Consider the following 16522-nt stretch of genomic DNA (forward strand, 5'->3'; position numbering starts at 1 on the left):
CCCTCCTTTGCATGCCTGCCTCCTGTTCACCGCAGCACTACTCTACAGAAAGACAACCTCTGCTACAAACACAGAAAATAACATCATGTACTGGAGAAAACTGTTTTAAAATAAATAAATAAATAAAACAGATCCGGACTTCTGTTCTGAGAACAAACAGCGTAGGATCATTTATGGCAGCCACGTTAAACTAGGAGAGCTGATTACATCCATTCATTTGCAGGACTTGCTTCACTAGTGGTGTTCTCTCCACAATCCTAAACCTTTTGGTAGCTGACAGTACTTCTCAGCTACTGCACAGCTTAGCAACAGCTGCTTATTAATTACAGTTACCGCAACAAAACAAAGCTTGAACATAAATATGTCTTGCAGACTGAATACTGCAAGATATCGAGCAAGATCCAGGCTGAGCAAACAAATCCCTTTTCAAACCCAGCATGCACAACTCTGACCTTAATTTTCCCCTTCAACTCCTGTTTACTTCAGCCAAGACTTACGCGGGCTTCAGGTTCTTTACTTTCTTCGCAGTTGCATCCGTAATAGTCAGGGATTCTATCCAAGTCCTGTATGTTCCCTGGAGTCCTCATGCCCTTGTCTGAGTGACACGCGTGGCAAATGGGTGCATTGCCCATCGCAGTTCTCCCAGCAACCCCTCCAAGTGGGACTGCAGTGGGTGCGCCTGTGCTCTGCACCCCAACCCCTTCTGCCCGCCGTCCTGTGCCACAGAGAACCCGAAACCCCAGCAACTGCAGGCAGCAGTCGGTGACCATTTCCAATTCAGGCACTGCCTGTCTATTTTTACACCTACCAGGCCAGCTATGCATGTAAATGGAGTTGGGCTGGGGTGGGGGAACTGCCTCTCAGCATACAGCCAGCCTGCACATAAAGTTAAAGTCCCACTGTGTGAAATGCCTCTACATGTGAGGGTTATTGAGTTACCCAGTTGCATGCCTTTGAATGTTTTGATTTTTTCCTACCGCTCTCAGTCCTCACTGTGTTTATATAAAGCACTAAATTTCAGAATGTTGCTAATGCCTTTCAACTTTTTTTTTTAACTCAAAAAGATGATTAATTTGAGTTGCACCTATTTGGTATTCACAAAGCAAGACAAAATGTCTGAGTACAGACTTCATGAGCATTTATTCCAGTGATTCATATGGTATTTCACGTTCATGTAGATATTAGCTGTACTGAGCTTGCCATGGATTGATACAACCCCTGGCTTTAATTTCAGATAAGCTCAAATGTACCCAAAAATAACAATCTCTGATGCTAGATCACTTTAGCTCTTGCCTGGATCATGTCTCATCTCGTTCTGATTATTTGCAGTTTCAGTTTAGGGCTTTTTCTAAGCTAAAATAGCAACTTTCAAAAAGAGAGAGAGAAGGAGAGAGAGAACAAGGACATTCCCTCTAGGTCTGAGTTAGTTATCATGATGGCACCCAAAAGAATAAACATCATCTGAAGGATTATGTTCTGAAAATATCCCAGAAGAGATACATAGCAGAATTTTAAAAACATACCAAGTTAGCTGAGAAATAATTAGCATTTTTTAAATGCTTCAGAACCAGCGGGAGGTAACAGAGGTAATATAGACAGGCTGCCTGCCTGTAGGTAACACAGTGCAAGGATATTGCAATTGCACATCGAACCCTTAAGTGGAACTGGACATGCATTGAAAAAATAAAGCCCCAAATTCCTCAGAAACAGAATGATCCTCAAAGAACTGTGTCACCTAGATGACATTTTTCTCTTTGGAGTTTCAAAGTATGTGAATTACCGCAACACACAGCAGGCCAAGCCATCCCACTGACTTCTATCCAGTGACCGTTCGCAGCAGCCCAGTTATAATCAGAGAGAGCACTCCCCATCCCCCTTTTAAGGATTGTTGTTCTGTAAAGGGTTCTCTTTTGTGTTACCTACCATAAGGTAGACTTAAAATGGCTCTATAATTTTTCCTTTCCTGATGAATGATGCACCAGGATGGGATCATGTAGTTCCTTTGACTTTGAAAAACCTCGGGTACTACAATGTGTTATGAGCTTGAGTACATGCTGGAGAGACATGTGCACAAAGTAGCTAAATTCACTGTCACTTTTGGGTATGTGGTTTTATACTTACATAGATCTGAATGAAGCCTACCAGAAAAAAAAAAAAAAGAAAGAAAAAAAACACACTATAATTTTTTTTTACAGCAATTGCCAAATAAAAGTGACAGAATGTTAAATCTTACATTCAAACACCCTGAACTTCAAATCTAAAATGGCTAATGGACAAATGAAGGCTTCAGCTCACACTGAAATTATAATAACCAAATATGATGTGCCCACATTTACTTCTTAGCTATGGGCAGGTCCAGATGTGAATTTACCATAATGAGAATGACAGCAGCCCCAACCACCACAACTGCATTGCAGTTCCCACAGCGCTGAAAGCAGGGACAGAAATGTCTGGGAAGTTTTCATGTGAGGACAGCTGACCCACAATTACCTTACACTTGTTTCTCTTGATTTTCTTCAACTCTTCCATAAGTCTACCCTACGACAGTAAGGTATATACACGAGCATAACTCCTACATGCAGATATAAAAATTAAAGGATGCAAGAAGGAATGTCACCAAAAGCTTGACTCGAACAGTGTTCATACAGTGAAGGATCCAACATGAACTGGAACTAAAAGCTTTTGGATAGAGCAGTCAATTTAATGTGAAATGAACTGTTTATAAATACCTACTGTGTGGGAGTCAAGTCGATGGGGGCAGACTCTTGACTGGCGAGCAACAATAGAAGGGGCAATGGGCTAATTACCCAGAAAGCAACCATTTTCTTGTTCTGCCAAACTCAGGCAAAGTATATCTCTTATGATGTAGGACTTAAAGACTTTGAGGAGGAATATGCTGCAAGATCTTTTCAAGTTCCCATGCTCTTTTTTGCTGTTATTTGGGCTGAAAATTTACTGTATAATGCGGCGGCAGCAAACCAACCAAAACACAAAGGCATGCTTCTCAAGCACAAAACTCATACTGGTCCTGGTTCTCTCCTTTGTATAGGAAGCCTGAGCCTGCTCTGTTACACTGCCAGAACCATTCCAAAGCCATGCTAACATGCCTCTTCACAGAGCAGCAGAATGTTCAAGAACCCCCCACAGGTAATTCATGAAATCCACTTATTTTGCCATATATTGTATCCTGTACTCTTCAGCAGCACAACAAACCTTTTGGCAACAGTGGCTCCAATAGTTAACTGCCAACCCTTCACTACAAAACCTTCAGGAACACCTGAATGTGCCTGGTAAGAAGCAAGCACAGCATCTCATATGCTGCACTTCAGGGTTCATGCTAGGACAGCAAGCGGCTGACATAGATGTGATCTGTCTTGCTCCCCCTGAATGTCGGTACCATAGGAGACACATGAGAACTCCACAGTCCAGAAGACAGCCTTTTTGCTCCAGTCTTTGCCACACACTTGTGTTTTAATATGCATACAATTCTCACGCTTTAGTGGAAAAAAAAAAATCACACTGCACTTCATGTTGAGTTTGTAGGTTTTCCACAGTACTTCTTGGAAGCGAGAGTGGTTCATTTGCCTTTCCTTGTTGTCACCTGAAAGTGTACAACCTTAAAGACAGAAAATCATTGGGATGATGAAAAGAATACAGAATTGAACACAACTGCGCAAATAAGGATGACATGAACACAATTAGATGTTGGCATATTGAGCTCAAAAGATAACAATTGCCACTTTGCCTGGAGCTACCAGACAGCCATAAGGCTCACTCTTCTCTTGGCATCATTCTTACGTGATACAAGGGCTCGCTGCAACACTTCTACTAGCTACTTTTTAAGGGAGAATCTGAGGGATTCTCAGAGGGATCTGAGAATCCCTACAACACCTGCCTTTTTGTACAACTCAAATAATACACTATGATTGTACGACAGCAACAAAAAATATGCAGATCAAATAGTTCAAAATTCTTGGTAAAGAGCACTACCAGTTTAATAGGCAGCTGCAAAAAATGTAGAAGCATATGGAGAGGAATATCATCTGCCTTCTCCATTTCAGTTAATGCCATAAGCTTTGGGAAACATTCTGGTTTCATCACTTGGACATGCTCTGAGCCTGCAGCAGTTACGATCTTCATCTTTTCAGCTACACGAAGCCAGTACACAAAACAACAGACAAAGTCCTCAGCAGACTTCTGAGAGTTTCATCCTTCAAGATCTTTTCCACTAAGTGCAGCAAAATGTACTTTCCAGTCTCATGTAAACAATCATTAAGTAAATTTGCAGAACTCGTTATTTGTTACATTCTGTCCCACAGCTTTCCTAAACATCACGTTGGAAAGAGATACAGCTGAGGATAAAATTACATATACTTCAGTAAAGATACTCATTTTTAAACTTGACCAGAACAATCCCACATTATTTCTTTTTTGACAGAAGGGAGATCTAGCACATCATACAATGCCTGTTCTGAATAGCATTTGATATTTGATAGATAATTTTCTCAGATATGCACGTGGTTCAGTTTAAATGTTAGCATCATACAGCTTCTGAAAAAACAACTGCCACCTCCCTTGGTCAGCAAACAGCAGCACATATTTGTGACAGTCTCTACTGTCACGTTTATCTGAACTTTGTCGTTCTTGATACTACTGAACCTACTCAAAGCATGAAATATAGATGTAAAACACTTGGAAAGCCCTGTAAATTAAAAATCGGGAAAAAAAACACACAAGATAACTATACGCAGTCTTGCCTGACATCATACAAAACACTAACTGGAAAACAATGAGAAATCTTACCATCAAAATGATGCATATTAACAATGTAATGACTAAAATAATGTCTTTTTCACATGTAATACTGCACTTTCATCATACTGTTATCTATTTTATGCTACATAATGTAGCCAAGAATTTTAAAAAACCATATAGCAATTATATGTTGTCATCACCAACAAGAACTTATTCTCTTAATTTCAGTATTTCTTCTGATATCTGTTTGTTTTCATCTTTCCAAAGATCCTTAATGTAAAGAGAGTCATCTCAGCACACTTGGATTTCTTGCTACTGGTCATCAAGAAAAACACTGCAATACAAACCCACTGATCTGCTGCAAAATCTCAGCTAAGAACTCCAAGACCAAGGAGTGAGAAGCAGTGAAAGCAGGGCTGTAATCTAATCTCGGGATGGAGACTTAATGTTATGGGTGCCATTCACCAGCCCAGGAAGGGCAAAGCTTATGTTTTGCAAGATTGAACGGGGCCAATAACGGTTGGACTTGGTCAGGTACATAGCAACAAAAGCAAAATGTTCTGCTCCTCTGAAAATAATAATAATTCTTCATTCCTTTTGCTATTACTATCAAAGCTTAGTGTGCCAGCAGAGGTTTCTGCTGTTCTGTGATGCAGCAGAGAAACTAAAGTACCTAATCAGTCAGTACTGTAAGAACATTTAGTGCCACAGAATAAATGACAAGATGGTAATATGGAGAAAAAGAGAGAGCTCTAAGCATTGAGGCAAATCACAACTTATATATTGTACAAGTTCTCTAAATTTATTAATGTATAATCTTTTCCCAAGGTAGACTTCCCTATTACATTCTTGTGTTTAGATACACTGATTAAAAACTAACAAAAAAAAAAAACCAAAAAAAAAAAAAGAGAGAAAGAACAAGAGAACAGACTGTACCGTGCCCTGTGTATTTCTAGATTTCTTGAACTTTGCAATGTTTCCTAAGTGCCAAGTCTTTCACTCGTTGGGATTCTTCAGTGGGAAGGCTGAGTACAATGCATGCTTCTGAAAATTATTTTGAGTCAGACATTGAGCTCATGCAGGTTATAAACTTGAATTATTTATGCCTTAATGTCACTCATGTTGCTTTATGTTTTACAATAACCCCGATGCAACTGTTCTCCCAGAGATTCAGTCTGTTCTTTCCTCTGGTATTTACTGTGTGTTGGTCACAGAGGTCACAACAAATAATTCCTGAAAATCAGGTAGCCTTTATGAAGAGGTGTTTGCCTATTACAGAAGTCCTTGCAGCAAATTCTTTCCAGTTTAAATAATGGGAGTACAGTCAACTGCAGAATTTTTTCTGAGCCATTTTGAAGATGACAAATCATTTTGCTATGCTCTAGAAGATGAATATTTCAACACAGTAAGCCTAACAGCCCTCTGCAGCCGCTAACAGTGAGAGCCCTTACTCTGTGCAGCACCATATATGTCTTTGTGTCCCCATGAGAACGTGGAAACAGAGATTCTGTCCTTCAGACCCTGCAGCCATGCATCCTGAAAAGGCCACAGGTGTTACAGCAAAGGAAAAAGATAATTTCATTCATAGGAAAGTTTAAAACAAAGAAGTATATAACCTATACAATAATGTGCTTTTTAAAAAGCTTATATTGTCTCTTTTTAAGGTCTATTCAGTGCATTTCCTCTCACAAGTATTGGTTCCATGCAACAGTCCAGGCACAACCACTTACATCTCACATGCAAATTTTTCTCATAAAAACTAGCCTAGATAGTTTCTTCTCAGCATAGCTTCCCTCTTCCGTTTTCCAAAGATAAATATTCATTGGAAATGAAATGTGTGCTAATATCAAACACTGAATAACACACAGGAATTATTACAAGGACTGACTAATGGCAAAATCAGCAAAATGAATAGCTGACTTTGAAAGTCTGGATGGAACCCATGGAAGGAAAAGTATGCAAATACAACGTTATCAGTTGGCCTCATCCTACGTAATTTGTTGGGAAGCATTTTCTTAAGCAATGGCAGCAAACCCTGTGTAGGGCCATACAGGCAGATAAGAGGCTGTCAAAGATCTAAGCATGCCAGGAAATTAGGAAATTAATACCTGCTTGCCTTCAACGCAAATGCAGGATTTTGCTGTTCTTGTGGACTTGTTTCTTTGCCACCCTTGTTTTTCAGATTGAAGGAAGTATTTTCAATGCATAGCAAATATTGTATTTGCTGACATACAGAGAAAAGTAGTTGCATTATGAAATTACAACTGCTCACTGAATTAAAAAAAACCACACTATGCAGCATAAACACAGCATATACAGGAAATGATGAAAAGACACAGCACCAAATGCAGTCACTGTACTTTGCTAATGCAGGAAGCACTTGGATCAATCTTGTGCGGGACCAACTTCACTTTGACTAACACTGTGGGATCTTACTAGAAGCAGCAATATAAATGCAGTGATGAAGCAAAGCTTTTACTGCACGAAGAAAGTAAATGTAGGGTAGTTATGAATGCAGTTCAGAGCCACCCAGGCCATGATAACAGAAATATATCACCACTTCTTGTGCTTCAAACTGCTTTTTTCCCCTCAACAAAAGTAAAACCTCTTCTGAGAGCTTTGTGATTTACATCTCTTCGTGGCAGTAAGCTTTAATAGGTACCTATTTGTTTCAAGCAGTTTAGTCTAAATCCAAACCAAATATCTGGCCCATGATTAGCACTAAATTTTGTTCCTTAACGCAGCCAGGATACTAATTCTGCCTTAAGCCATCTCGTAGGATTTTGTCAAGCTATCTCATTCAGAATTTGTAATATCCAAATAAGGCCTCAATCCTCTTCTCCAAAGATAATCACCCTATCTTCTCTGCTGAATGCATCAGTGGGAGATCACTGCTGGCTCTGAAAATCTCATCTCAGCCTCTTAAGTCCGTGTACCCAAAATACAGAAAGAAGAGAAATAGTCCTATACAAACACTATCCTGCTCCACCTCCTTCCTTCTGAAAATACCATACAGTTATCACACTGTATCAGAGCAATATTACACTGCCATTGTTCCCTAAGTACTTCTGGAGTTCTTGTTTTTCTTGATTTCCTCCAAATTTTATACAACTTTCAATTACAGTGTAAAAAAAAAACCATTTTTTCCTTTCCATTCAGCAACATTCATTAGAATGGACTTTATTCAGGCAAATGCCCAGCATTCAGTGAAGTCTGGTGTTTTCCCATTTAGACATCAGTTTTCCTTCTATAGTTCGTTAATGAAGCAGTATCTGCAGTGCTACTAATGTAGTAGTGTAGAAGTGAGAGATTGATCAACTACAGCAAGATGGAGCAAAACAGCAATATGAAATGGAGTAATTGCTTTGCTGAGATTTAACATTCTGTTAATAAACTAATCTAGTATGCATGGAAGAAAATGAGTGAATGTGAATTAAATATTACAGACTATTGTATCTGGAACACGAAGAAGAGTCGTTGCTGATAAACTTTCTCATATTTAACATTGTCTTACGCTGAAACTAACAGTACTACTCCAAAATGGAAGGCTCCCCACTCCCCTTATAAAGTTACATTCTCACAAGCTTTGAACATTCCTGCAGGAAAGCTTCAAGAAGTAAAATACTCTGTAACTAATTATCATCCCTGGACCTATGTTCTAGGCAGGATGATAAGGCCAACACAGAGCCTAACGCATCCAAAACAACATAGCTGGTAACTGAAAGTTATTAGATCCCATCGGATCTTTTGTGGAACCAGGGCCTTCTATATTTCTTTGTTGTTTTTTTTTTTCAAGACTGTTTTTAGGGAATCAACAAAGAATTGTATTATTTTTGGCTCGTATTGTACTCCTTATTCGAGCTGTTATTCTCCCATAGTAATTAGGGGTTGCTGATATATAATAACATATGTTCTTATGCATATAACAGTAGTTCATTTATTTGGTTTCTTTTTTTTTATTTTGCATCCCATACCCATCTATTATTTTAGGGGCCATTACATACATGTGTTGTAACAAGTCTTTCTACTAATCAGCATTAGAAAATGGTTTTATCTCAAATACTAAATTATTTGTTCTAATAAGTAGCTCTTTATGGTTAAACTAAAACTCAAAAGAGTATCTAGAGCTATTGGAAGAAAACTAAACCTCATTTCCTAAAAAATTCACGCATTAATAAAAATCAATAAATAACAATATATGCATACACACATACTGAATAGTGACTTTATCTGCATCAATGTTGAAAATAACCTGACTGAGAAAAATAGATTCAAGTTCAGTTGAACTACACTCATAAAAATACGATTTTTTCTATTCTGTGATATAGCCAGTGGTTCATCTGCTCAACTTACCACACCAGTAGATAACTGAAGTATCAAAACAAAACCTGGCATTACCTACTCCAAGCCTCTAGCTATAACAAGTCAACAAGGCTTCCATGCAGAGGAAAACTCTATAGGGCTTATTTTTCCAGTCCTTACAGAAAGAACAAGTCATGAAGTGAAAAGTTATAAGCTATTCCTTGTAAACAAACAATACTTGAAAGTTTGGTTCTATATCATTCCTATCTAACACTTTTTGTTTCCTTATGCTGAAATGATTTGCATTGGATGATAAATAAAAGATGACAACCTTCCAAAAGTGATCAAAAGCATTTTAACAGCACAATAAAAAACTTTGGTTTCTGTATGCAAACAACAATTTGTGCCTTATAGTCATATAAATCACCTAAAAAGGGGACAAAATAGAAAAGTACTCTATGTAACTGAAGAAACTCATTATTTCAAACATGCATGGTTCTAACTATAAACATAGAGATCTTATGATTAAAAACACATCCTCACACAGTTTCTCAGCTAGTTAGACGTGCCACTCAGAAAAAAATAAAACCTTCATAAATTTAAGCACCAAAAACATACTGACAAGTGTAGCATCTGTAACAAAGTTCACATCAAAGAAATTCTGCAGTGATTCTGTATGTATCATTAAAAACTGAAAAGAGACAGACCACGAACAACTGACAAAATAAAAAGGCAAATTTTTGTGTACAGTAGTCTCTCAGGACTATTAAAAACCGTAATGTGTCTACAAATTACAAAGAGCCGAAGAAAGCATGATGACAGAATCACAGAGTTCATTTCCAGAACATTCCTGGGAATGCTATAAAACTTTCTTCAGTTGCCATTCAGACGCACGTTATTAACAGTGCTAATAAACATGAGGCAAAATATCCAAGGCTTTAAGAACAAGAAATAAACACATGAAAATGGACAACAAATGTTAGCTTCGGAGTACTTTAGGGCATTGACAAATTCAATGGAGCGTGAATGCAGGATAAAGCATTTCCAAAAAAAAAAAAAAAAGATATCATTATAAATCTGTGTTGAAGAAGATAAGTTCCACCAGGTTCTCTGCAGTCCAGCAGCAGCACCTGTTAGATGGGATCCCTATGGAACAACGACACCCCAGATGTCAAAACAGCATTTGACTCAAAGAAGATTCAACAGGCATTTAGACAACACCTCCACCTCTGGGCTCCTGTGCCATGGCAGGAAGGCAGTGATGCCGGGGCAGGCTTTTAGGTGCCAGGCAGGCCACCTGCGGCAGCGCTGGGCAGAAAGCGGCCATCTCAGGAGGAGGTCTGCAGGCAGTGTGGGCCCTTGCTGTTTAATTGCAGTAGCAACCTCGATAAAAGGGCACGTAAAACAGATATTTAACTGCAAAATAGGTTTCATGGTCTACCCAGCATAATGTACTTACAAAGTTGTTCCTCTCCAGGGCCATCTTGCTACAAAAACTACTAGTTTTTTATGTACAGGTTTATAAGGCATATTAAAAACATGAGTTATTTTGTCTAATTTCTCTAGAGATTCTAACGTCTAACGGGAAATACTCATCTAAACTGCACGGAAGCAGTGAAGCTCTGCTTCTTCCTCCTGAAGGATCCACACAAGAACCAGATTCTCTCAAAACTCAATACTGCAGTTTTGGGAAAAGCTCGAGTAACTAGCTTACATTACAACCAGCTTGAGTAATCACAGATGCCTTCTACTGCACCTCAGCTCCTTTCCCCTCTTGATGTCATCTGCACACTCTGAACACTGCCCAAGGGTTTCCAGCCCAAAGTACCCAAGAAATTCATTCAAAGGGCTCAATATTCATGGGCCAGTGTAAAGACAACACTTTCTATCTAGACTCTGCTGCCCTTTCAAGGGGATCCATTTTATTTTATTCTCACAAGAGATTCTTCGGGATTTTGAAGGAAGACAAACGCTTAGGCTGCATTCACAGCATGAGAAGGCCTCTAGGAATGCAAATACTGTGAATGAAACAATACAGTATGAAGCATTTTTATTTCTTCCTTCCTATTCCAATATAATACCTGTTCTATTACAAGCTTTTTACTTTTTCTTCAAAATAGTAACAACAGTAAATGTATTTGTAACTGATTCTTATTCAGATCTCTGACTTCTGCTTTCTGGTAAATCCAGGTGACTACCTAGCCAAAAATTATGAATCACCTGTATAAACTCTCACAGAAATTCAGTGGCAATATGAAAAGAGAGACTGCATACAAAACCACAGCTATGAGTATAACAGCATAGCAGAGGTGCCCGTCAGAAAGGAATAAATATCACAACTCCTGCTGGAGTTGTCCTGCTGGAGAAGATAAAACTATTAAACTATTTCTATAGAAAATTTAGTATTAAGCCTCTATATAAATGTTTTAAGTAGATTAAATGGGAACTGGATTGCATGAATTTGAGAGGAAATCATTCCCTCAGTTCAAGCCAATGCATGGTATCTCAATATAATAACATTTCTTAGGTATGCTTGAGAGATACCAAATGAAGCTTAATGAACTGGAACAGTACATCTCTTGAAGTCTACATTTAGGTATTTGTTTCTTGTAAGATTTTTTTTTTGTTCTTTTTTTTATATACATACATATATATATATGCATATATATACACACACATATATATACATATATACACACACAATTTTTTTTTTCCTGCTGGTAACTCCTTACAGCAATTGATGATTGCTCTTCTCCTTTGGCTGGATTCAACCTTAACGCATGAGTAAACATCAGAATTTAAAGTATTTTTCAAAGACAATAACCAAACCCCAGTCCAATTCTGTTTTTGGACATACACAAAGCAAGTAGCAAGTGTATTACTTTGAGTGAAGTGCCTTCAAAACTGAACTGGACTTATAATACCAGTAAACCTGGAGGTCAGAAATGCTGATTTATATTTGGTGAAAATGAGGTTACAGATCTTAAAAGAAATTTTTAAAAAATATTTTAAAAATCTTTGCTATGCTCACAGTGCAGTCCTTGAGGAGTCATGGATGGTTTACAGTTCCTTCAAAGACGGAACAAATATTGGATGCTAGGAAATTCTATTAATGTCAACTAAAATGAACAAAAGGCAAACATCCAGTAATATAAAATAAAATTTACTGCCTGCAAGAAATAAAATAAAAAAAACCTATAAAATAGTCCTTCACAAAGCCTGCATTTTTCTTTCAATACGAAAAATATGGCAAGGAAAGGGCTAATAGCATTTTAAATTCTGTGTTTCATTACAAATGTAATATTCCATCACTATCAAATAAATTATGTCCCTTAGCTACCCAAGAGCTTTCCCAAGGATTAGGAAACGCCTAGTGATGATCACTCTCCAGGCTCTGTTCCATGGTCCTCACAGAGTCCCATGATCACAGTGTGCAGGTGGATGGAGGACCAGTACTGGGATCAGGCAATCATGCTACATGTTCTCATGACACCCAGCACCCCTCTATTGCAGAGCCTTTTCATATTCCTATTGCTTTTCACTGCCTCCTTTTGTCACTCTCACAGCTCGTTTATTTGGGCTTAATGGCTGAGCACCAGCATTTGGCCCAGAGGCAATTACAAGATGGAAAATAGGTCACAGGCCTCCACAAACCATTCCCTCACCAATACACTCCTTTAAAATCAGATTTCCAGTTTTTCTCCCTTCCAGCATCTTTATAATACCAAATGGGACGGTGAGACATAGAATTTCAATTACATGCAAAAGAAAATAAAATGAAAAAGAAATAGAGAAGAAGCACCAGCATTCCCAGCCCGCTGGAAGCTACTCCTTGTTTTGTGGAATACTGTACTAAACTTTTCTCAAAGATGGGTATCTTCAGGATCTCCAGTCAGATAATCTCTCAGAACAAAAGCAAAACTTCACTTTCTGATATATAAATGAGAATAAATCAGTAGTATAATAATTTACATCAATACTAATAAAGTGAAAGATAGATCCAAATATTCCTATGAATTTCAAAAAGTGCCCGTTTGCCACATTTCTGGTAAAGCAGCTATTTCTCTAAGCAAAATGTCTTGTGAAAGTTAATAATAAAAAATATTTATAAATATCCTAACTTAATCATAACAGTGTGGCATTATTATTATTATTAATTGCAAAGCAGAATGGGTACAATTCTGCATTTTGCACCCTGGACGGCAAACTCTTGCCAGGTTCAGACCTCAGCCTGAGGTCGCTGACAAAGCCCCAAGGCCCAGGTCTTCACCCAAGGCCTTACCAATTAGACTACAACTCCCACCTGAATTGTACTTAGCACTCAGAATGGGCAAAAATATTAAGGAAAAAATCCAGAAGTATTTTATATGGCATGCAAAAAATAGCCAGAAAGAAAAAAAAACATCCTGATAAATACATATACTATGCAATAATACTCTAAAACAGAAACTGATTTTGTATAATTAAGTACTTCAAGTGACTTCCCAGGAAACGAACATGATGTGAGATCCCATGTGAGGCTTCTGAAAAGTCTTACTGCATTCAAAGTGACAAATGAAATTCTCTCTTTTTTTTTTTCTTCCTTGCTGCAAAGATGACTCATTCATGGGAAGAGATCAACACCACATACATGGGAAGCAGCTGTCTCATTAAATGAATATTTGGCTATTCTTATCCATTGCCTATAAACCTGCTCCAACACCCACTGAAGTCCACATGATCTTTGCCTTTGGACCTCAGTGGAATCCGTTTATCCCTGGTTAGGCAGTCCTCTCTAAGTCACTGCTCCAGCTCTCTCTTTCACTAAAGGACCGTGACTGACAAAATTAAAGAAGGAAAACCTCTTCTTTAGATCCCACAGTCTCTTTGAACAACAGTCAAGCATTCTCAGTCCTTCTGGAAGCAGTGAGGTCATCAGCATTTTCTGTCTACGTGGGAGGTTTCAATATGTGCTTTTTTGGTTTTGTTGGGGTTGGTTGTTTTTTTTTTTCCCCTAACATAAAACCTACTGTTTCTAAAAGTGCACTTTAAATCACAGAATTTTCCCCCTTTGGAAGAATAGAAAAAATATACAAAGAAGCAAAAGCTTAAATCTCATTAGAATTGAAAGCATATTAACTTGTCACTGGATATTGAATTCATAAATATTCGTAGGGTTTCTTTTTAGACATGGATTGAAAGTATAGTAAATAGAAAACCAAAACACTCTCTTCTTGACACTAAAAAGAAAACGGCCCTGGCTCGAATTTTGCAGGACTGTACAATTGGAGCATAAGGACCCTATTTCACATTTTATGAAGATGGATTCTTAGTAACTTATCCCAAAAGCCTGCAAAGTCCAGTTTTCACTCTATGTTAGAAATTCTAATGACATGCTGACTTACATCTTTAACATTATGCTACTGGGACAAGAGTCCATGCACAATTACTTGATTCTCGTATTGAAATTATTCAGATGCACTATTCCTCGGGTGGACACTTCAATGGTTCCATGGCTCCTTTGATTATCCACACAGGACTTATAGATATATACACGTGAAGATTTTTGCTGATTGCCTGATTCTATTTCTCACTGAAAATAAGGGTTCCCTGTTCCCACATATTTGGGGGAGGTTAAAGATGCTCAATGAATTGTCTCCAGGAATTCTAAGATGCAACAGTTTACATAATTTAAGAAGCTGTAACATGATTTAAATAATCTAAGAACACACACACAAAAAAAAAAAAAAAAAATGGAAATGTATATCACTTAATTATCTCACTGTGTAAAGTATGAGTCCATACAGCACCAGAACAAGCACTTTACTGAGCTGGTCATTACAGCAATGTGAACAAACCTAAAGGGCTACTGGGTGGAAGGATACTAACTACTAGAAAATACTTTCGAAAGCAAAAGTGAAGAATATTCTGAATTTATGTCAAGATGGGTTAGAAGCATGTTAGCTTCTCTGCAAACTGAAGCAAGCATACTCATTCTTGAAAAGCCATTGCATTTATGGCATGTGAACATCTGTATTTCTTGATGATGGAAAAAAAAACCTGTCTTTCTTTTATTCCTTTCACAAATTTCTCTTTATCCCTTTCACAAATTTCTCTCTCAAATTCTATTTGTGATTTTCAGGTTCTTTTCATCCCTGCTAATTATTTTAATTATTGTCTCTAGAACACTATTAAAATTTATAAATAGTTTTTCAATACCAAAGCTCTCCTTGTGCAAGCAACACAGTGATTTGAACAGGAAAGGTTACAGAACATGCAACTTATCAAAAGAACATTTTAATCCAGAAGGCATAGCTGCCTAATATTATTTTCCACCATAAATAAATCCCTCTCTCAACCACGCAACTCCATTACACAAATTGAACAAATGTTCATAAATTACATCTGAAAATATAAAGCATTAAGATGGTTACATAACATGGGGTGAATTATCTTCTATTTGAAACGTTCTGGGAAAAAAAAAATCCTAAATCTCTTGAAATCATTAGCAAATCCTTCAGCGTTTTCAATGAGTTAAGATTATATCGTTATAAAACCTAGTGTTGTTTGATAATCTTTACGTATAGCTCCCTGGCTATAAATGATCAGCGTTTGTCTCAAAATTCTTTTCCAGAAGGAGGGTGGCTCCTCACAAGTGCTCTGCAAAAAACTCTCAAGTACCTCGTGCTGTATTTCAGGCTTCTAGACTGATTATTGCTGTTAGTCCAGTGTAGACAACACAAAATAACTATGATTTCCTGGTAGAAATAAAGGATTGTGTGACTGCTAACTCCACCCAGCTGACTTGAATATAGCTAAACCGAGATAAACTGGAAGCTGATGGCCATAGCCTTCCTCCTGCCTACCTATTCATAAGTTGAAGCAAGAAGTTGTTTCCTTCCAGGTTGCCTGTAAACAATTTCCTTTTCCCCTGAATTTTAATGAAGTTACCAAGCACTGCTGAGCAGACATGCACTCAGGTTTTCAGAGTACTGCACTGAAGGTTAAAAACAAATGCTCTGGGGATGAATCCTCCGTGAACTGGGGCATGCTTGCATAACTCCACACAATCCTATGGCCCTACATCGGGCATGCTGCAGCCACAGAGAGTCAACAAACTGCATCATATCTGTGCTGCTTCCATGACTGTATGTCAATCCACAGTGCCACGATGTAGACATGTAGGGTAGCCAAATAACAAAACACGAGGGTGAAGGTCCCAATTCCTTTGCAGCATGGGGAAGACAGCGATGCACATCCTTCCCCCAGCCTGTGGGAAGCCTCGTGCTGCAATGCAGAGCTCCACTACTGAGCTAGCTCTGTGCATAGCTATTAATTATTTCTGGTTTCAGTTGTTTGGGAAATCTTTTTCCAGGCCACAGAACACCAGGCTAACACTTCGTGCTCATTGACAGAAACAGCGCTACTGAGATGCATACTGCTAGTGCCCGTGTCTGAGTTAGTAGATAAATCACTCCCAAAAAGC

General features: G+C 38.1%; 1 protein-coding gene across 50 annotated transcripts in view; it reads right to left on the bottom strand.

Moving 5' to 3' along the window:
- The window catches only part of ANK2 (ankyrin 2), a 338182-nt gene that overhangs the window by 155898 nt on the left and 165762 nt on the right, over positions 1-16522 (bottom strand). For 37 of the 50 annotated variants that reach the window (XM_040699356.2, XM_040699345.2, XM_040699363.2 and 34 more), the window contains exon 1: positions 498-779. The exons of the other annotated variants lie outside the window; for them this stretch is intronic. In XM_040699356.2, coding sequence (XP_040555290.2) covers positions 498-770 — 273 coding nt within the window. In that variant the 5' untranslated portion in view covers positions 771-779. Of the gene's footprint in view, positions 1-497; positions 780-16522 lie in introns of those variants that run through there. 50 annotated transcript variants of the gene reach the window in all.

Source organism: Gallus gallus, chromosome 4 (genome assembly GCF_016699485.2).
Source record: "Gallus gallus isolate bGalGal1 chromosome 4, bGalGal1.mat.broiler.GRCg7b, whole genome shotgun sequence".
In the NCBI taxonomy this organism is placed as follows: Eukaryota; Metazoa; Chordata; class Aves; order Galliformes; family Phasianidae; genus Gallus; species Gallus gallus.